The sequence below is a fragment of the Eubalaena glacialis genome, chromosome 3 (genome assembly GCF_028564815.1).
Source record: "Eubalaena glacialis isolate mEubGla1 chromosome 3, mEubGla1.1.hap2.+ XY, whole genome shotgun sequence".
In the NCBI taxonomy this organism is placed as follows: domain Eukaryota; kingdom Metazoa; phylum Chordata; class Mammalia; order Artiodactyla; family Balaenidae; genus Eubalaena; species Eubalaena glacialis.
The window spans coordinates 176,596,543-176,618,556 of NC_083718.1; the positions used below are offsets into that span (position 1 = coordinate 176,596,543).

General features: G+C 41.3%; 1 protein-coding gene across 2 annotated transcripts; it reads left to right on the forward strand.

Annotated features, from left to right (window-relative positions):
* Window positions 1-386: 386 nt before the first annotated feature.
* FUCA1 (alpha-L-fucosidase 1) lies at window positions 387-21,731 on the forward strand. 2 transcript variants are annotated; one of them, XM_061184744.1, is made up of 8 exons: window positions 387-830; window positions 5,569-5,703; window positions 12,462-12,599; window positions 14,289-14,394; window positions 17,889-18,089; window positions 19,162-19,352; window positions 20,656-20,755; window positions 20,980-21,730. In XM_061184744.1, exons 1-8 carry the CDS (start codon window positions 436-438, stop codon window positions 21,118-21,120), a joined length of 1,407 nt encoding a protein of 468 aa, XP_061040727.1. In that variant the 5' UTR covers window positions 387-435; the 3' UTR covers window positions 21,121-21,730. The 2 variants fall into 2 exon arrangements, with proteins under 2 accessions (XP_061040727.1, XP_061040728.1); XM_061184745.1 differs by lacking the exon at window positions 12,462-12,599 and having other exon boundaries at window positions 20,980-21,731.
* The last annotated feature ends 283 nt before the right edge of the window (window positions 21,732-22,014 follow it).

The following is a 22,014-nucleotide window of genomic DNA, read 5'->3' on the forward strand; positions in this document are numbered from 1 at the left end:
TCCTTCTGCCCCGTCATTTCTGCCAGGGCTGTTACAATGCCCTTCCATCTAGTATTCCTGCCTCCTGACTTGTTCTTCCATACTACAGCTCAAAAAGTCCCCCATAGCTGCCAACGGCAAAATGGACCACTCCCAGTTCTCTGCACACACCGTGCCTTCCACACCCCCTCGATTTCACCCCGCAGTGAATTCTAAAGTTTGCAATCATCGCTCACACCCCCATCCTCCTTGCACCTTTCTCCCTTTTAGAGCCAGTGTGGTGGTAGGGACCGCCCACCAGGAGGGGAAGACGCTCGGTAGCCAAGCAGCCTGGGTTGCCCCACCCCTTTTTCCTTCCGAGCCAATCATTAGTTAGGGTGGGCGGGGCCACGCGCCCCGCACTTGCGCGTTCAGTGGCCGTGGTGGGGCTCCAAGACGGCTGTGCCAAATCCGGAGATGAAGTCGCGGGTGGTGGGCGCCGAGCTATTGCTGCATCTGCTGCTGGTGCTCGGCGCGGTGCGGGCTCCGCGCTGCACCCACCCTGCGCGCTGCACCGACCCTCCGCGCCGCTACACCGCGGACTGGCCGAGTCTGGACTCCCGGCCGCTGCCGGCCTGGTTCGACGAGGCCAAATTCGGAGTGTTTGTGCACTGGGGCGTGTTTTCGGTGCCGGCCTGGGGCAGTGAGTGGTTCTGGTGGCACTGGAAGGGCGAAAAGCTGCCACAGTACGAGAGTTTCATGAATGAGAACTACCCGCCCAATTTCACCTATGGCGACTTCGGGCCAAGATTCACTGCGCGCTTCTTCCACCCTGACAGCTGGGCCAACCTGTTCGAGGCCGCCGGGGCCAAGTGAGTGCCGCCGCGGGGGGCGGGCGGGGCCCCCCTTCCCCGGCTAGGGCCGACCCGAGCGCCAGGAGGGGGCTTAGGCAGGTGAAAACCGAGCTGGGGGGAGGCTAGGCGACTTGCCGGGTCACACAGGTGTCCATCTGACTTCAGATACCGGGGGTACTCTGTTTTGCCTCCTGAAGGATGCAGAATTGAATATGGCACGCCTGATCCTAAGAAGGTGCGTCTGGTTGAGGATTAGAAGGAAATAAAGGTTTCCGGTTGGTGGTGGACTGCAAAGCCCTCAGTGTCTACACCTGAATATTGAGAGGACTGAGCTAAGTGATACCTCATGTCCCTTCCGGGTCAACAAGGCAATCAGGATTCCAGGATTTTAAGCCGGTGGTATGGAGTCTGATCCTAGTTCAGCTGCGAACTTGAACAAGGCATTTTACCTCCCTACCGCCTCCTTCCATGGTTGTAGACAAGGATTGTGTTCTTCCTTTCAGCTTTAATATGTCCCGGAGGGAAGGGAGTTCTGGTGTGCAGTGTATTTGGGCAACAATACAGATTCTCTTTCAGCTGCTTTTCTCAATGCCTTGCACGTAGAGAGTGCTCAAGAAATGTCAGAATTGTTTTGAGAACTGTTGCAACTTGCTTGTGAATGGTTCAGAGAACTGAAAGTGCAGAGCACTGGGGCTGGGAAGAGAGAGGCAAGGACTCACAAGGCTGTTGAAGGCTGGGGCTAGTCCTGAAGGAATCATCCTTGAAGACAGGATGTTGCAGGTATTAAGTCAAGGAATGGTGACCCTGAGGCTGCTGGGCGGGAGGTGGGTTGGAGGAGAGTAAGAATGAAGGCAGGTAGGTTTCCTGGCTCCTGGCTTAGGGCAGTCTTCCACCCTTACTTTGTCTCCTCACCCATCTTCCAGGTTTTAGTTTCTCTTGGACTTTAAGTTCTCTTGTACTAAATAGAAATTACAACTGATATTTAGTGTTTGCAATTAAGTGTGTGGGAATATTAAGCCTTGAATAAACAAAGGAGGAGTTCACTGTCTTCCAGAAGCCTTAGAAATCCATAATTTTCAAATGAAGAAGTTAAAATCTGGTAGACATACTTTGTCCAGGACAAGATGCCCTTGCTATGGACAAGATGACTGGCCCAGACAGAAGAAGGGAACTAATGTCCTAGACTCCAAATCCCGTGACTCTAAGGTGAGGGTTCTTTCCACCACACCAGGGGTCTGCAACCATGGCCAGAGGGATTGGTCCTCTGTCTATTTTGGTAAGTTTCTTGAGATGAGAAGGATTTTTACATTTTAAGGGGTTGCTTTAAAAAAGTAGAAGAAGACTATGCCACAGAGAGGACTTTGATCCACAGAGCCTGAAATACTGTCTAGACCTTAAAGTCTTGAGCTCTCCACATCGGCCAGTGATTAAATTGTCACATGTGAGCACCAGCTATTTTTCTGCCATAAAAGTAAATGAAATGGTGAGTGATTTGGTTGTTATTTCAACACTTGCCTTTTCTCCCCTTTTCTTTTGGCCTTTTGTCACCTCTGTGAATGAGAGGCAATTCATATGGGCTTGGTAAAACAAACAGCTTACTTTTTTATCATCCGCTATTTCCAGTAGAGATTTCTTTCTCCTTTAGGGCAAAGGGTTTTTTAAAAGAAACTAATCATCGATACACAGAAGGGTTGAAGAACTGGAAAGCCAAGGTGTACATATTTTCCCTTACCTATTCCTTCCTTCTTTCCAAGTCTCCTGCTTGTTTGGGAACTAAGGACTGTGGCTTCCTTGAGTTTGCTTTCATTCCTGGAGCAATACCCAAGGGGTGTTGTGACTGAAGCAACTCCCTGGGTGTCACTAATATAGTCACTCATACAAGTACAGTTGACCCTTGAACAACATCGGTTTAAACTGCATGGATCCACTTATATGCAGATTTTTTCCAATAAATATACTGGAAAAATTTTTGGAGATTTGCGACAATTTGAAAAACTCACAGAAATATCGAAAATTAAGAAAAAGTTAGGTATGTCACGAATGCATAAAATATATAGACACTAGTCTATTTTATCATTTACTACCATAAAATATATACAAATCTATTGTAAAAAGTTAAAATTTATCAAAAGTTACACATACACTTTCAGACCGTACATGGTGCCACTCACAGAAATGTAAAGAAACGTAAAGATGCAGTATTAAATCATATTGACATTTTACGCCACAACTACTGAGCCTGTGTGCTACAACTACTGAAGCCCGCGCACCTGGAGCCCGTGCTCTACAACAAGAGAAGCCACTGCGATGAGAAGCCTGCGCGCCACAACGAAGAATAGCCCCCGCTCGCCGCAACTAGAGAAAGCCCACGCGCAGCAACAAAGACCCAATGCAGCCAAAAAAAAAAAAAAGGTGCGGGGTGAAGGGTTTCAAGATTTGGATCTTGGAGAAATTCAGGAGCTAATAAACATCACACCTGAGGAATTAACAGAGGACAGCTTGATGGAGATGAGTGCTTCTGAACAAGTGCAGAGGAAGGAGATGTAGAAGAAGCAGTGCCAGAAGACAGACTGACGTTAGACAATCTGGCAGAAGGATTCTGATTACTCAAGACAGCTTTTGACTTCTTTTACCACATGGACCCTTCTATGATATGGGCACTGAAACTAAAGCAAACAGTGAGGACTTCCCTGTTGGTCCCGTGGTTAAGACTCTGCACTTCCAGTGCAGGGAGCAGGTTTGATCCCTGGTCTGAGAACTAAGATCCCACATGTCAAGCAGTGCAGCCAAAAAATAAAAACAAACAAACAAACAAAAAAAGCAAATAGTGGAAGAAGGAGTGGTATCATGTAGAAGCATTTTTAGAGAAATGTAAAAGCAGAAAAGGCAGACAGAAATTGCGATGGGTTTCCATAATGTTACACTGAATGCCTGCCTCTCCTGCCTCCCCGTCCACCTCTTCTGCCTCTGCCACCTTGAGACAGCAAGACCCACCCCTCCGCTTCCTCTTCCTCTTCCACCTACTCACCATGAAGACCTTTATGATGATCCACTTCCACTTAATGAACAGTGAGTAATCATTATGCCATACAGTTAATAAACGTATCTGCTGTGTATGTGTGTAAGTGTCTTCATGTGGAAACCTAAGAACTGGATGGCAAGAACTGTATGAAACGTTTTTGTGTCATCATCATCGTCATCATTGCCTGAGTATTCAGCACGTAGAACATCATATGCAAGATTGGTATGGAAGTGAATAGCCAATCCTTACATAAGCATAAGGTAAGTGACACAATAAAAAATTACTAATGTATCCGTTTTCTGACTGTTTTAAAACTTTGCTTTCAAAGAATTACATTACCATACAGTATGCCCTCCCCTCTACCCCCTCATAATTGGATAAACTGTGTATCAGCCTATCATCACAGGCAAGTAGTTTTGTTTTTTTTTTAATGTAACAATGTTTCCAATACTGTGTTATGAATAGGATTATAATACCATATGCCATAAAAATTTTATAATGATTCATTCATTAGTGTATCGGCTAGGCTACTATGAAGCAATCATATTGATTACACTAGGCTACTGTAAAGCAATCATATTGCTGCTTCTTTATTGTCAATGCACGAATCGTTATACCTGCAAATAAATATGAATTTCTTTTTCACATTAGCTTTTCACTTTTTTTTTTTAACTAGGATCAGTGAGAAGATTTTGAAATTTTATCTGGTAGACCTCCGGCCGTTTGCTGGTACTACAGCCATCTTTTTTTTTTTTTAAAGTATTTTTTAAATTTATTTATTTATTTATTTATTTATTTATGGCTGTGTTGGGTCTTCGCTTCTGTGCGAGGGCTTTCTCTAGTTGTGGCGAGCGGGGGCCACTCCTCATCGCGGTGCGCGGGCCTCTCACTATCACGGCCTCTCCTGTTGCGGAGCACAAGCTCCAGACGCGCAGTCTCAGCAATTGTGGCTCACGGACCCAGTCGCTCCACGGCATGTGGGATCTTCCCAGACCAGGACTCAAACCCGTGTCCCCTGCATTGGCAGGCAGACTCTCAACCACTGCGCCACCAGGGAAGCCCCCTTTTCACTTTTTATATCTAGTTTTAGTAATAATTATAACATCTGCAGTGTTTTCTATCATGTAAGACAATATTGATGTAGGTACTGACAGGTGGTTCATCTTGTAAACAGACAATGTAAACTTATGGTATCAATAAATACAATACAGTACTATAAATGTATTTTCTCTTATGATTTTCTTAAAAACATTTTCTTTTCTCTAGCTTACATTATTGTATTAATACAGTACATAATACATACAACCTACAAAATGGGTGGGGTTTTTTGTTTGTTTGTTTGTTTTTGTCCACGCTGCATGGCATGCAGGATCTTAGTTCCCCGACCAGGGATCGAACCTGTGCCCCCTGCATTGGAAGCGCAGAGTCTTAACCACCGGACTGCCAGGGAAGTCCCCCCAAATGGGCATTAATCAATCATTTATGTTATTGGTAAGGCTTCCAGTCAAGAGTAGGCTATTAGTAGTTAAGTTTTCGGGGAGTCAAGAGTTATACATGGATTTTCTTCTGCACAGGGGGTTGGCACCCCTCACCCCCACGTTGTTCAAGGGTCAACCATACGTTTCCTGTAGTCAAGTTCTCCCAACCATTTTAAAAGCCTCAGGCATACCAGGTAAGTTCGTGCCGGTGGCCCACTGCCCACTTCCTTTGTTCATATGGTTTCAATGTCCACAGGTATGTAGTCCTGACAACAAAGCATCATGAAGGCTTCACAAACTGGCCAAGTCCTGTGTCTTGGAACTGGAACTCTAAGGATCTGGGGCCCCATCGTGATTTGGTTGGTGAGTTGGGAACAGCCATCCGAAATAGGTGTGTGTCCGCAGATGATTGCTCCATCATCACTTTTGATCTAGCCATCCAATGTGCCGTGCCTTCTCTACTCTTGTGTGTTTTCTAAGTTTGCATTTAACTAGTACCTTGAAGGGCTTCTGGCCTTGAATTAGCAGTGTTTGATGCTTGGCAGTTTTCATATGACCAAAGGTGACACCATCAGAGAAGTTCATAGCCCTGTCTGCTTAGGTGAAGGATACCCAGCGTAGACCCCAATGCTTCATTTGCATTCTGCAAAGGATTTTTTCTGGAAAGCCTACCAACCCCAGGCCTTTTCCAGTATCTGATGGAGGCCAGGGTTGGGCCTCTCATCTTTGTGTCCTCCTTAGCTGTCAACACAGAGCTTTGCAGGCATTCAGGGAAGGTTTAGATGAATAGCAGATCAAGAGAGAACTGAAAAGGGCAGTTAAAGCAGCAAAAAGTGAGATAAGGAGCCACCCTGTTGATTCTAATTAATATTTTCTAATATTTGCCACTTAATAAAAAGTAACTTCCCAAGATCAAAATGCTGGGAAGTGGCAGAGGTGGGATTTGAACCCAGGTATTCTGGTTTTGGATCCTATATTTCTGGGTATGTTTGCCTCTAAGGAGGAAAAGTGGTATTTGTGTCATGCCCAACCTCAGCTCTATTGTGATTTGGCAAACTTGATGTCCTATTTAAGGGGTAGACCAGCTGCCTGTTTGTATAAGTAAAGTTTGACTGGAACACAGTTGTGCCCATTCATTTATGCATTGTCTCTGGCTGCTTTCAGGCTACAATTGCAGAGTTGGGATAGAGATCGCAAGGCCTGCAAAGCCTCAAATATTATCTGGTCCATTGAGAAAGCATTTGCTGACTTATGTCACCGGTTAAATATTCAGTTTCCCAATGCTGTGCTCTGCTAATAGTCCTGCTATAAGACTCTGAGATGTTGATTAGATCTGGACTCTAAGATCCTTGATTTTTACCTTCTTTATATTTATTTAGTCCCTGAATCACGTGATGAAATACTTAACTTCAATTGTTTCTGTCTTATCTGTGCCATTGCAATGTTACATTTACTTCTTACTTGTATTATAGCGTTTCCAAAACACTCACTATTCTTAACTCAAAACAAGCTTTATTGTGTATGAAAATAGGTCACTTTAACCATAGTTCATTTGGGGAACGTTAAGAACTATTTTTTTTTTTTTTTAGAATTTTATTTTTTTATACGGCAGGTTCTCATTAGTTATCCATTTTATACATATTAGTGTATATATGTCAATCCCAATCTCCCAATTCATCACACCACCCCCCCGCCACTTTCCCCCCTTGGTGTCCATATGTTTGTTCTCTACATCTGTGTCTCTATTTCTGCCCTGCAAACCGGTTCATCTGTACCATTTTTCTAGGTTCCTCATATATGCGTTAATATATGATATCTGTTTTCTCTTTCTGACATACTTCACTCTGTATGACAGTCTCTAGATCCATCCACGTCTCTACAAATGACCCAATTTTGTTCCTTTTTATGGCTGAGTAATATTCCATTGTATATATGTACCATATCTTCTTTATCCGTTCGTCTGTCGATGGGCATTTAGGTTGCTTCCATGACCTGGGTATTGTAAATAGTGCTGCAATGAACATTGGGGTGCATGTGTCTTTTTGAATTATGGTTTTCTCTGGGTATATGCCCAGTAGTGGGATTGCTGGGTCACATGGTAATTCTATTTTTAGTTTTTTAAGGAACCTCCATACTATTCTCCATAGTGGCTGTATCAATTTACATTCGCACCAAGAGTGCAAGAGGGCTCCCTTTTCTCCACACCCTCTCCAGCATTTGCTGTTTGTAGATTTTCTGATGATGCCCATTCTAACTGGTGTGAGGTGATACCTCATTGTAGTTTTGATTTGCATTTCTCTAATAATTAGTGATGTTGAGCAGCTTTTCATGTGCTTCTTGGCCATCTGTATCTCTTCCTTGGAGAAATGTCTATATAGGTCTTCTGCCCATTTTGGATTGGGTTGTTTGTTTCTTTAATATTGAGCTGCGTGAGCTGTTTATATATTTTGGAGGTTAATCCTTTGTCCGTTGATTCGTTTGCAAATATTTTCTCCCATTCTGAGGGTTGTCTTTTCGTCTTGTTTGTAGTTTCCTTTGCTTTGCAAAAGGTTTTAAGTTTCATTAGGTCCCATTTATTTATTTTTGTTTTTATTTTCATTACTCTAGGAGGTAGATCAAAAAAGATCTTGCTGTGATATATGTCAAAGAGTGTTCTTCCTATGTTTTCCTCTAAGAGTTTTATAGTGTCCAGTCTTACATTTAGGTCTCTAATCCATTTTGAGTTTATTTTTGTGTATGGTGTTAGGGAGTGTTCTAATTTCATTCTTTTACATGTAGCTGTCCAGTTTTCCCAGCACCACTTATTGAAGAGACTGTCTTTTCTGCATTGTATATCCTTGCCTCCTTTGTCATAGATTAGTTGACCATAGGTGCGTGGGTTTATCCCTGGGCTTTCTATCCTGTTCCGTTGACCTATATTTCTGTTTTTTGTGCCAGTACCATATTGTCTTGATTACTGTAGCTTTGTAGTATAGTCTGAAGTCAGGGAGTCTGATTCCTCCAGCTCTGTTTTTTTCCCTCAAGACTGCTTTGGCTATTCAGGGTCTTTTGTGTCTCCATACAAATTTTAAGATTTTTTGTTCTAGTTCTGTAAAAAATGCCATTGGTTATTTGATAGGGATTGCATTGAATCTGTAGATTGCTTTGGGTAGTATAGTCATTTTCACAATATTGATTCTTCCAATCCAAGAACATGGTATATCTCTCCATCTGTTGGTATCATCTTTAATTTCTTTCAACAGTGTCTTAATAGTTTTCTGCATACAGGTCTTTTGTCTCCCTAGGTAGGTTTATTCCTAGGTATTTTATTCTTTTTGTTGCAATGGTAAATGGGAGTGTTTCCTTAATTTCTCTTTCATATTTTTCATCATTAGTGTATAGGAATGCAAGAGATTTCTGTGCATTAATTTTGTATCCTACAACTTTACCAAGTTCATTGATTAGCTCTAGTAGTTTTCTGGTGGCATCTTTAGGATTCTCTATGTATAGTATCATGTCATCTGCAAACAGTGACAGTTTTACTTCTTCTTTTCCAATTTGTATTCCTTTTACTTCTTTTTCTTCTCTGATTGCCGTGGCTAGGACTTCCAAAACTATGTTGAATAAGAGTGGTGAGAGTGGACATCCTTGTCTTGTTCCTGATCTTAGAGGAAATGCTTTCAGTTTTTCACCATTGAGAATGATGTTTGCTGTGGGTTTGTCGTATATGGCCTTTATTATGTTGAGGTAGGTTCCCTCTATGCCCACATTCTGGAGAGTTTTTTATCATAAATGGGTGTTGAATTTTGTCAAAAGCTTTTTCTGCATCTATTGAGATGATCATATGGTTTTTATTCTTCAGTTTGTTAATATGGTGTATCACCTTGATTGATTTGCATATATTGAAGAATGCTTGCATCCTTGAGATAAATCCCACTTGATCATGGTGTATGATCCTTTTAATGTGTTGTTGGATTCTGTTTGCTAGTATTTTGTTGAGGATTTTTGCATCTATATTCGTCAGTGATATTGGTCTGTAATTTTCTTTTTTTGTAGTATCTTTGTCTGGTTTTGGTATCAGGGTGGTGGTGGCCTCATAGAATGAGTTTGGGAGTGTTCCTTCCTCTGCAGTTTTTTGGAACAGGTTGAGAAGGATGGGTGTTAGCTCTTCTCTAAATGTTTGATAGAATTCACCTGTGAAGCCATCTGGTCCTGGACTTTTGTTTGTTGGAAGATTTTTAATCACAGTTTCAATTTCATTACTTGTGATTGGTCTGTTCATATTTTCTGTTTCTTCCTTGGTTCAGTCTTGGAAGGTTATACCTTTCTAAGAATTTGTCCATTTCTTCCAGGTTGTCCATTTTATTGGCATAGAGTTGCTTGTAGTAGTCTCTTAGGAAGCTTTGTATTTCTGCAGTGTCTGTTGTAACGTCTCCTTTTTCATTTCTAATTTTATTGATTTGAGTCCTCTCCCTCTTTTTCTTGATGAGTCTGGTTAATGGTTTATCAATTTTGTTTATCTTCTCAAAGAACCAGCTTTTAGTTTTATTGATCTTTGCTATTGTTTTCTTTGTTTCTATTTCATTTATTTCTGCTCTGATCTTTATGATTTCTTTCCTTCTACTAACTCTGGGTTTTGTTTTTTCTTCTTTCTCTAGTTCCTTTAAGTATAAGTGTAGATTGTTTATTTGAGATTTTTCTTGTTTCTTGAGGTAGGCTTGTATTGCTATAAACTCCCCTCTTAGAACTGCTTTTGCTGTATCCCATAGGTTTTGGATCGTCATGTTTTTGTTGTCATTTGTCTCTAGGTATTTTTTTATTTCCTCTTTGATTTCTTCAGTGATCTCTTGGTTATTTAGTAACGTATTGTTTAGCCTCCATGTGTTTGTGTTTTTTACGTGTTTTTCCCTGTAATTTATTTCTAATCTCATAGCGTTCTGGTCAGAAAAGATGCTTGATATGATTTCAATTTTCTTAAATTTACTGAGGCTTGATTTGTGACCCAAGATGTGATCTATCCTGGAGAATGTTCCGTGCGCACTTGAGAAGAAAGTGTAATATGCTGTTTTTGGATGGAATGTCCTATAAATATCAATTAACTCTATCTGGTCTATTGTGTCATTTAAAGCTTGTGTTTCCTTATTAATTTTCTGTTTGGATGATCTGTCCATTGGTGTAAGTGAGGTGTTAAAGTCCCCCACTATTATTGTGTTACTGTCAATTGCCTCTTTTATAGCTGTTAGCAGTTGCCTTATGTATTGAGGTGCTCCTATGTTGGGTGCATATATAGTTATAATTGTTATATCTTCTTCTTGGATTGATCCCTTGATCATTATGTAGTGTCCTTCCTTGTCTCTTGTAACATTCTTTATTTTAAAGTCTATTTTACCTGATACGAGTATTGCTACTCCAGCTTTCTTTTGATTTCCATTTGCATGGAATATCTTTTTCCATCCCCTCGCTTTCAGTCTCTATGTGTCCCTAGGTCTGAAGTGGGTCTCTTGTAGACAGCATATATATGGGTCTTGTTTTTGTATCCATTCAGCAAGCCTGTGTCTTTTGGTTGGAGCATTTAATTCATCCATGTTTAAGATAATTATCGATATGTATGTACCTATTACCATTTTCTTAATTGTTTTGGGTGTGTTTTTGTAGGTCCTTTTCTTCTCTTGTGTTTCCCACTTAGAGAAGTTTCTTTAGCATTTGTTGTAGAGCTGGTTTGGTGGTGCTGAATTCTCTCAGCTTTTGCTTGTCTGTAAAGCTTTTGATTCTCCATAGAATCTGAATGAGATCCTTGCTGGGTAGAGTAATCTTGCTTGTAGGTTCTTCCCTTTCATCACTTTAAATATATCATGCCACTCCCTTCTGGCTTGTAGAGTTTCTGCTGAGAAATCAGCTGTTAACCTTATGGGAGTTCCCTTGTATGTTATTTGTCGTTTTTCCCTTGTTGCTTTCAGTAATTTTTCTTTGTCTTTAATTTTTATCAGTTTGATTACTATGTGTCTCCGCATGTTTCTCCTTGGGTTTATCCTGCCTGGGACTCTCTGCGCTTCCTGTACTTGGGTGGCTATTTCCTTTCCCATGTTAGGGAAGTTTTCGACTATAATCTCTTGAAATATTTTCTCGGGTCCTTTCTCTCTCTCTTCTCCTTCTGGGACCCCTATAATGCGAATGTTGTTGTGTTTAATGTTGTCCCAGAGGTCTCTTAGGCTGTCTTCATTTCTTTTCATCCTCTCTTCTTTATTCTGTTCTGTGGCATTGAATGCCACCATTTTGTCTTCCAGGTCACTTATCCGTTCTTCTGCCTCAGTTATTCTGCTGTTGATTCCTTCTAGTGCATTTTTCATTTCAGTGATTGTATTGTTCATCTCTGTTTGTTTGTTCTTTAATTCTTCTGGGTGTTTGTTCTTTAATTCTTCTAGGTCTTTGTTAAACATTTCTTGCATCTTCTCGATCTTTGCCTCCATTCTTTTTCCGAGATCCTGAATCATCTTCACTGTCATTATTCTGAATTCTTTTTCTGGAAGGTTTCCTATCTCCACTTCATTTAGTTGTTTTTCTGGGGTTTTATCTTGTTCCTTCATCTGGTACATAGCCCTCTGCCTTTTCATCTTGTCTGTCTTTCTGTGAATGTGGTTTTTGTTCCACAGGCTGCAGGATTGTAGTTCTTCTTGCTTCTGCTCACGTTAAGAACTATTAATAAATCTTATATGAAATAATAAACCTATATTAATTCAGCTACACAGAAAATGTTACTAATGATTATTTGAGTGATAAGATTTTAGATATTTTATTCTTTATACTTGTCTCTATTTTCTAGTATCTCTTCCATATGTATTCTTACGATTGACAGAAAACATTTTTTAATAGGACTACATGTTATTGAGATAATTGACTTAAAAGACAAAAGATGGTTTAAATGACATTTGGTGTTAAGATATTTATGTATAAAAATAATTTGTTATGTGTATTATCAAAAACATAGTAAGCCCAATCATTTTGCTTAAGTGAATGATGATATAATTTAAGGAAATGGTTGTGGATCCTGCCCCTCTGCATGCCCTATGGATAAGTTTCACTGAGATGTAAAAATGCTGCAACTGATTTTTCTTAAAATAAATTATTTTTTCTTTGCTTAATGACAGTTGCTGTCCTGTTTTTCTGTTTAAGGAACATACGCTATGGACTCTATCACTCACTCTTAGAATGGTTCCATCCTCTCTACCTACGTGATAAGAAAAATGGCTTCAAAACACAGCATTTTGTCCATGCAAAAACAATGCCAGAGCTATATGACCTTGTTAGCAGGTACAAAACAGAAATTTTTTTGGCCTTATGACCTTCAGCAATGACACCTGAGCTTCTTATAGGATACTGTTAAGTTGAGGGGAAGGGGAAAAGGGGTAGGACATCAAAATAGTAAAAGTAGTGGTTGCGTTAAGACAAAATATATTTTTTCTTCCTACTTTTCAGAACTTTCATAATATGGTCATATTGCCTCTATAAATTGAAACCAACAAAACTGAGGATGGTAGTAAGTCAAAACTTCAGTTCCCTCCTTACATGCTATTTTCTTTGTCAGGACCTTGAAGAAGGGCAACATGGTCTAACGGACACTGAAGAGGATTTGGCATCTGGCAGATTTGTATTTGAATCCTGGCTCTTGTTACTTACAGGCCTTAAACAGGTCACCCTTCTGAGCTTCAGATTCTTACTCTGTGAAGTGGGGATAATAATGCCTTCTGTATAGGGCTCAGCATAGTATGTGAAACGTATCTGTCACTATGCCTGGTACAGAATAATGGTGTTGTTATTACCATTATTCTTAAAATGATGACTTTCACTTTGGCATTTGTCCCTAGTCTTCACCACGTTTTATTCTGAGTTTGCCCTTCTTGCTTCTGGGGGCGCCTAGAGGATGGTGGACCTTTAAAGATTAAGAGGCAGCCATCTCTGCCTGGACTCTCATTGTAGACCAGAAGACAAAAAAAAACTCCTTGCATCCAGATGACTTCTCTAAGGAAATAGTACAGTTGTAAGAGATCAGCATAGGCTTTAAGTCAGAAATCCAGTTCTTTTTTCTTACTGACTGTATAGCCTTGAACAAACTACTTCATCTTTCTAGAACTCAGTTTCTTTATCTGTTTATACATCACAGGGTTGTCGTGAGAATGAATGAGGTAATGAGTATAAAGTGCCTAGTACAGCTTCTCGTACACAGTGGAACACAGACCAACAGTGCTTCTCTCACCTCTCAGACAGGCAGTCATTTTCCTGGAATCAACCTGCTGTTCTAAGTAGTTACGGAGTACAGCACAAGATTAGGCATCAGGCAGATTTGCATGTGGGTTCCAGCTCCTGTTACTTACCAGCTTTGTCACCTAAAACAAAATACCCTACTGAGCATTAGGTTCTTGCTTTCTAAAGTGGGAATAATAATGCTTACCTTATAGTTATAAATACACACACACACTCACACCTCATAGGGCTCAGAGTAATAATATGTGAAAGATGCAACTGTGGCTCAAGTGAATTCAATAGATTTTTATAGTCAAAGTTTTGGGTAGTTGTCCCCAAAAATGCATTTGGCAGAACAGTTCAAGCTCTTAATACATCTTAAAAGCAGAAACATTAATCCTATAGTTCTGGAGCACCACTCTTTTCATTGGAATTAGTTGCCGGAAGGAAACCAGATTGTATGCACACTGATTACAACTCTACTTTTTAAGTTAAGACATTAAAAAGAAAAAGATTAGGAAATACACCAAAGTGCTGTGTATTAAACAGTGGTTGTGTTAGCTAAGGGGTTTGTGTGTGTGTCTGTGTTGTCATTTTTGTCTCTTTAGTTTTCTACCTTCTCTGCACTGCGGTAGTTTTTTGGTACTTTCCAAATAGGAGAAAATTAATTTTTAAATATTTGTTGCAAAGATAGATCCATAAGACTTTACTATGAATGGATTCAGATAATAAACATTGCTCTCATTGCTTGTCTCTCAGGTACAAACCTGACTTGATTTGGTCTGATGGAGAGTGGGAATGTCCTGATACTTACTGGAACTCTACAAATTTTCTTGCTTGGCTCTACAATGATAGCCCAGTTAAGGTACATGATTATATGACTTATCTCTTATTTTTCTGTTTTGATAAAAGAAAATGTGAGCAACCAAGATCCGGAGTAATAACAATAATGACAACAGCAACAATAACAAATAGTAATATCAACGTGGGTGTGGTAGGGATCAGGGAACTTAGTGGATGTTAAAGGTTTCTCCGTTAATTCTTTTTTGGCCCCTTACTTGGAGTATAATCTTTCTTCTTCTCCTTTAATTCTTGATTTTTACAAGATAGTTTTAAATCTTCTTAAATTTAAGTAGGCTAGAAATAGTATGTAGAAGTCCCAGACCACCATAGAGAAAATAAACTATTAAGTAAACAGACATTATAAATGAGAAAACCACCCCAAAAATTAATATATAAAACATGTAAAATTAAATGATAAGAATAAAATGTGAATATCTGTGACTTCACCTACTCTATGTTGATTATGTAGTTTAACTCTTAAGGGGAAATTTCATTTCCCTTATATTCCAAATTCTTTTTTTTTTAATTAATTAACTTATTTTATTTTTTTGGCTGTGTTGGGTCTTCATTGCTGCACGCCAGCTTTCTCTAATTGAGGCAAGCAGGGGCTACTCTCTGTTGCGGTGCACAGGCTTCTCATTGCAGTGGCTTCTCTTGTTGCAGGGCACAGGCTCTAGGCGCATGGGCTTCAGTAGTTGTGGCACACGGGCTCAGTAGCTGTGGCTCACGGGCTCTAGAACGCAGGCTCTATAGTTGTGGCGCACGGGCTTAGTTGCCGTGGATGGCATGTGGAATTTTCCCGGACCAGGGCTCGAACCTGTGTCCCCTGCATTGGCAGGCGGATTCTTTTTTTTTTTTTTTTTTTTTTAATTTATTTATTTATTTTTGGCTGTGTTGGGTCCTCGTTTCTGTGCGAGGGCTTTCTCCAGTTGCGGCGAGCGGGGGCCACCCTTCATTGCGGTGCGTGGGCCTCTCACCGTCGCGGCCTCTCTTGTTGCGGAGCACAAGCTCCAGACGCGCAGGCTCAGTAGTTCTGGCTCACGGGGCTAGTTGCTCCGCGGCATGTAGGATCTTCCCAGACCAGGGCCCGAACCCGTGTCCCCTGCATTGGCAGGCAGACTCTCAACCACTGTGCCTCCAGGGAAGCCCTGGCAGGCGGATTCTTAACCACTGTGCCACCAGGGGAGTCCCTCCAAATTCCTGAGGGAACTTTGCCTACCTTGTCCTCTCCCCCATAATCAACACTATTACGCTGCACAATAGCTGCCCATTTAAAGTTTGTATTTCAATACACGTACAAAGCAGCAGACATCTTAATCTTCACTATAGAAAATTTCAAAAATTTTACATATTCTAGATTTGTTGTGGATTTTAAAGAAAAATCTAAGTATAAGACCAGTTTGAACTGAGCTTTCTTGGTAGATTCATAAACCTCTAAGGATCTCATTGGATAAATATTACTAAATTCAGAAAATGGGGAGAAAGAAAAAAGGAAAGATCCTATGTGACAAATTGAAGCAAATTCAGACTGGTTTTCTGGGACTTGCGCGATGTGTGGGGACCTCTAGTGGCGCAGTATTGTGGTTCTTCCCCGATGGTCCTCAGGCTGGGGTGGCTCCGTTGTGGATCCTTGGGTGGGACACCGCAGACCCTATTCTACCCACTCTTGTTCTGAATGCTCTCTCACGCATTGGGAAAGAGGGTTGTTTTGGAGATATACTCATGTCAGGAAAGTACTTTTAGGAGAAATAGTCCCTTCTCCTTATTCTCCATTCTCTCTAGTTCCCACGTGGCTCACTCCTGAGCTCTCCGCAGGTCTTCCCTGGGAGGTCACCTTCCCCGTCACCCTATCTAAAATTGCAGCATGCCCCTGTCACACTGTATGTCTTTCTTTGCTTTATCTTTCTCTTACCACTAAGATATTGATATTGGCCTAACATATTTCAGATATCATTTACCTCATTACTATCTGTCTCCCTCACTAAAGTGTCAGCTTTGTGAGGGCAAGCGTTTGGGTCTGTTCACTGCTATGTCCCCAACCCCACGAACAGTACTTGGCCCAGTTAGGCGCATAGTAAGTATTGGTGCAATGTAAACTAAATATGGCTCCTGGCAATTTATATTCTTTCCTGGAAGAAGCAAGAAACACTCCTGGATCGGTGTTCCCTGTTTATGTTCATCCCTAACTCTGCTGTGATGTCACATTATAATTTTTCACATATCTGTCTCCTCAGCTAGTCTCTGCTGGATTTCTGAGGGCAAGAACTGTGTTTTATTTACCCTAGATAACCCAGTATGAGCCTCATAGTAGTATTTTTTTTAAAAACACTTATTTATTTATTTATTTGGCTACGTCAGGTCTTAGTTGCGGTGCGCGGGCTCAGTAGTTGCGGCACGCGGGCTCGCTAGTTGTGGCGCGCGAGCTCTAGGGCACACGGGTTTAGTTGCCCCACAGCATGTGGGATCTTAGTTCCCCGACCAGGGATCGAACCTGCATCCCCTGCATTGGAAGGTGGCTTGTTAACCACTGGACGGCCAGGGAAGTCCCTTATAGTAGTAGTAAAAATTTACGTTAAGTTATTCCATGTAAGGATTTCTCAAAGTTCAGCAAAACACTGAGGGAAGGAAAAGAATGTTTGATTTTTTCTTACCTAAGTAAAGAAAGTCAGGGTTGTATAGTGGAAAGCATCCTGAGCTGGGTTCAAATACCTGATTCACAGGCCCAGCTTTCTGAAACTCTGCCTGGGGATGTGACCTCCGGCAAGTCTCCTCCTCTCCATTTCTCCTCTGATAGAATAAGTGGTTTACTAGATGATTTAAACAGGCCATTCCAACTCTGACATTACACATTGATAGGCCAGGGTTTCTCAGCCTCGGTACTATTGACATTCGGGGCTGGATTTTTCTTTGTTGTGAGGGGACTATCCTGTATGTTGTAAGATGTTTAGAAGCATCCCTGGTCTCCACCCACTAGGTGGCAGTAGCACCACCCCCAGTTGTGACAAGCAAAAGAACTGTCTCTAGATTTTGCTAAAAGTCTTGTCCAGGGCAAAATGGCCCACAGTTAAGAAACACTGCTCTTGGGCTTCCCTGGTGGCGCAGTGGTTAAGAATCTGCCTGCCAATGCAGGGGACACGGGTTCAAGCCTTGGTCCTGGAAGATCCCACATGCCGCGGAGCAACTAAGCCTGTGCGCCACAACCACTGAGCCTGTGCTCTAGAGCCCATGAGCCACAACTACTGAGCCCGCGTGCCACAGCTACTGAATCCCGCGCGCCTAGAGCCTGCGCACCACAACGAAGAGTAGCCCCCGCTCTGCGCAACTAGAGAAAGCCCACGCACAGCAATGAAGATCCAACACGGCCAAAAATAAAACAAAATTTAAAAAAAAAGAAACACTGCTCTCGACTAAGTCTGCTTCTTGCTTGCAAGTAGGCACCTAATATATCAAACTGTGTTACGTAAGGAAGCTAAGTGATTTTACCCCCGATGACCCCGGTACTCCTTCCTCCTTTAGGATGTTGTTGTGGTAAATGACCGATGGGGTCAGAACTGTTCCTGTCGCCATGGAGGATACTACAACTGTCAAGATAAATTCAAGCCAGAGACTTTGCCAGATCACAAGTGGGAGATGTGCACCTCAATAGACAAGCTGTCCTGGGGCTATCGTTGCGACATGGCAATGGCTGACATCGCAAGTGAATCTCGAATCATTTCGGTAAGAGCACCTGTGAGGTAGTGATTTGTTAACTACCTTCTGACTAAGAGTGGTGGAAGCACTGTGGATGGAAGTGCAGGCTGATAGATCCCTTTAGGGTTATTGAACACACTCATAAAACCTGTCCTAAGGAACTAGGTATAATTAAGAAGAGTTCTGTACAGAGACGTTTTTCCCAGGATTATTTTCAGTTTGACATTTGGGTTGTTTCAATTTCTTGGAACCATAAAGGAATAATTACGTAGATTTAGGGATTTTCCTTAACCATTAAAATGTTTCTGAATGTAATATGGATTAATGCTTAGAGGGTTGATGTAGTATCACAACTATATAGAAGTAACTGCATAGGAAAAACACCAAAAGGAAACATCAAAAGTTAATGGTGTGATGTCTTTGGGGTACTGTAACAAAACCTCCTTTTTAAAATATTCTGTATGTAGCCTTAATTTTTCTCGGCTGCCTTGAAGTGCTACCGTTTGAGGTCACACTAAACACACACGCATCCCACTCCAAAAATCTTAAAGAATATATCTCTTTACAGCATGTTTTCCTGAAGGGGCAACATACACATTTATATAGCCCACCACATACAAAGTGTCCTGAAATTCATCAGATCTTTTCTACCTCCCCAGAGTCTCCAGAGCACCTGCTCTAAATCTCTCCTCTCTGATCCCTGTCTTCTCTCTGGATGGCTCCATGGGATTCCTTCATGACCAAGTGCTCTGTTTTCAGTTCCCCTGCTCACACTCTGTGCTTCTGAAACACGACCCTTCCCACTGCATATGGCACCACAGCAGGTGCCGGTTCACGGGGAAGTGCCTGTGATTACTCCCTGGAATTCGAGTTAATATATTTCTCCACCTTGTAGCAGGATTTTAAAATTTTCTCATATAAGCCTATCCTGCTTTTATAATGATAAAAATATATAGTATTTTCCAAAGGGTAAAGGATATTCACAAAACAGAGGGAGAATGTAGCCTAGATTCTTTTTCTTCCCTTCATCTGTGTGTTCTAAGCATTTCTCCAGTCTTGGCATTCAGAGCTGGGATTTCCTTGTTTCTGTTCTCTCCAGGAACTGATTCAGACAGTAAGTTTGGGAGGCAACTATCTTCTCAACATTGGACCAACTAAAGATGGACTGATTGTTCCCATCTTCCAAGAAAGGCTTCTTGCTGTTGGGAAGTGGCTGAGCATCAATGGGGAGGCTATCTATGCCTCCAAACCATGGAGGGTACAATCTGAAAAAAACGCGACCTCTGTGTGGTGAGTCTAGTCTTCTGTTACGTGCAGGAATGGGATGTGGCCCATCCTGAGCTGGCGTCTCCTTGGGTCCACAATGGTACAAGCCAGGCTGGGAGTCATCTTGAGGCAATGCAAAAGCGGTCCTTTTGCTATTAAATTTGTGCCCAGGTTTATGTTTTAGGCCCCAGGGTATCTTTGACTAGTAAGAGAGGCCGAAGGCTTGGTGAGAAAAGAAAGAGCTACAAAGTATCAGTCAATTTGCTTGACAATGTTACCCCACCTCCTAAAAATACTAACAGCTGATATTTGTACAACATCCACAATATGCAGGCTTCATTCTAAATTCTTTCCCCTCATTTAATCCCATCAACAATCCCACCAAGTTGATACTATCATTATCAGGTTACAAGTGAGAAAGCAGACTCAGGGCAGTAATATCACTTGCCTAGAATTACAGAGCTACTAAATGGAGAAGTCACGATTCATACTTGGATTGTGGATCTAGTTATTTGATCTTGCGCTTCGGTTTTTTTCAACTGCAAAATGGGGTGATGATATGTAACTTCCTAGAGTGTTTATGAGGGTTAAATGAGATAACATATGTAAAGTATCAGCAGAGTGCCAGGCACAAACTAACTGCTCAGTGAAAGACCTCTGTAAGTGTTATACCAGAGAGCAGGGGTCTTTGGATCAGGGGAAACACGTTCATCCTTCTGTTCTGGATGAGTTTCTATTTAGTGATTTTCACCCTCTTCTCTAAGCATGATGAAATCTCAGAACAACAAACTTGTCTTGGGAATTCCCTGGCGGTCCAGTGGTTAGGACTCTGTGCTTTCACTGCCATGGGCCAGGGTTTGATCCCTGGTGGGGGAACTAAGATCCCACAAGCTGTGTTGGGTGGCCAAAAATTAAAAAAAAAAAAAATTTTTTTTAATTAAAAACAAAACAAAAACCCAAATTTGTCTTCATTGCACACCTTGCCCTTGTTATATCCTTGGCTGTTTTCATATGGATTTGGAGTCAAAGAATGATTTGAATAATGAGGCAAATGGCTTCAGTGTGAGATAACTAGTATAAGAGTTAAAAATTTTTTTTCAGAAAACTTAGAACCCCATCGAGAGAGAAAATGGAAGATATCACCAGAATCTTCCAGGGCTGCTTTCTTCCCACAGACCTTAATTGGTATCGAGTTATTAGTGCTTCCTCGTAGCAGTGACAGACTGAAGGTCTTGGAATTGGTAGATAATTGAAAGGGGAACATGTAAGGTCATGTGGCAGGGTAATATGCCAGGTATCTTTGACAGTGATGTTTCTTTTTTCCCAGGTATACCTCAAAAGGATCAGCTGTTTATGCCATTTTCCTGCACTGGCCAGAAGATGGAATCTTAAGCCTTAAATCCCCTATAACTACTTCGACTACAGAGGTAAAGAGCCTCAGTCAGTCTTGTCAGAGATGTAACTTTTTGTAAAGGAATTGGCAAGCCTTCTCTAATTCTTCCTTCCTTCCCCAGGTTTCTCCCGTATTTATTCCGCTTTTGGACTGTCTTCCCTGCCATGGCCCAGCATAGTTGTTTCCCACCATGTTCAGGCCACGTTCTGTGCTCATCAGTGCATTAATGTTTTTTCCATTCCCTTTTGCTTTCTACAGGTAACAATGCTGGGAATCGAAAAGCATCTGAACTGGTCCCCAAATCCAGGTAAAGGTCTCCTCGTGTACCTGCCCCAGTTACCACCCTCTGCTCTTCCGACTGAGTTTGCTTGGACTGTAAAGCTGACAGGAGTGGAGTGATCATTGGAGTTCAACAAGAAAGGGACACTGCCTGCACTTTGATTTTCCTCTTATAGTACCATCACTGTAATAAACTGCTCTTGTCTACCCACACATCTCTTTTCCAACGCATTTTAATAAAAGGAATGAATTACATTACACTGATGTCTCACAGGATCAAAGATCTGAGATCGATTGCTAGCATCTCTCTCTCTGACCAGCAGAAGGGATTGAACAGTTAAGCTCATCCTAACTTTGGGAATTATCTACGATGGAAACTTCACTCCATTCTGTGTTTTGTAACCTGCTTGTTTACTCAAATGACTTCAGATCAAGAATAAGCCAAGTCATCCCGTTGCCTATGGGAGGAGCTGAAAAGGATTTGGCAAAATCCACCACATGCTATTTATTTAGCATCAAATGTGACCAATTACCCCCACCTACCCCCAGGAGCAGGAGATCCTGGAGGGGAAGGAAAATGCTTCCTAGGCTGCTAATAGCTTTTTAGAAGTTTCCAAAGCACACTAAGAGCTCTGAAATTCAGTCTATTTACAGTGATACTATGAAGAAAATGAATGTGATTCTGCCCTGCTTTCTTTAATACAATCAAATAAATAAATTTGTACATCAAATTATTTTCTACCAAAAAGCATGTTGTAGCTTTCTTCTTCCAGTTTCTATATGGATTGCTTATAGCCTTATGTTTATGTTTTATAAAAAAGTAGAAGGGGGGTAACCTGCCAAGTCTCTTTAATGCGGAGCAAAGAAAGTAATTCCTTTGGTTCTTCTACTCCTCACTTCTAGTACCATTCTTTTGAGGTGACTATCAGTTCACCCTCTTTAATTGTTATAGATCTAATGAAGTTTTCTGTTTCTTTTTTATTTACTACATGTATTTGGAAATCCTTACCCTAC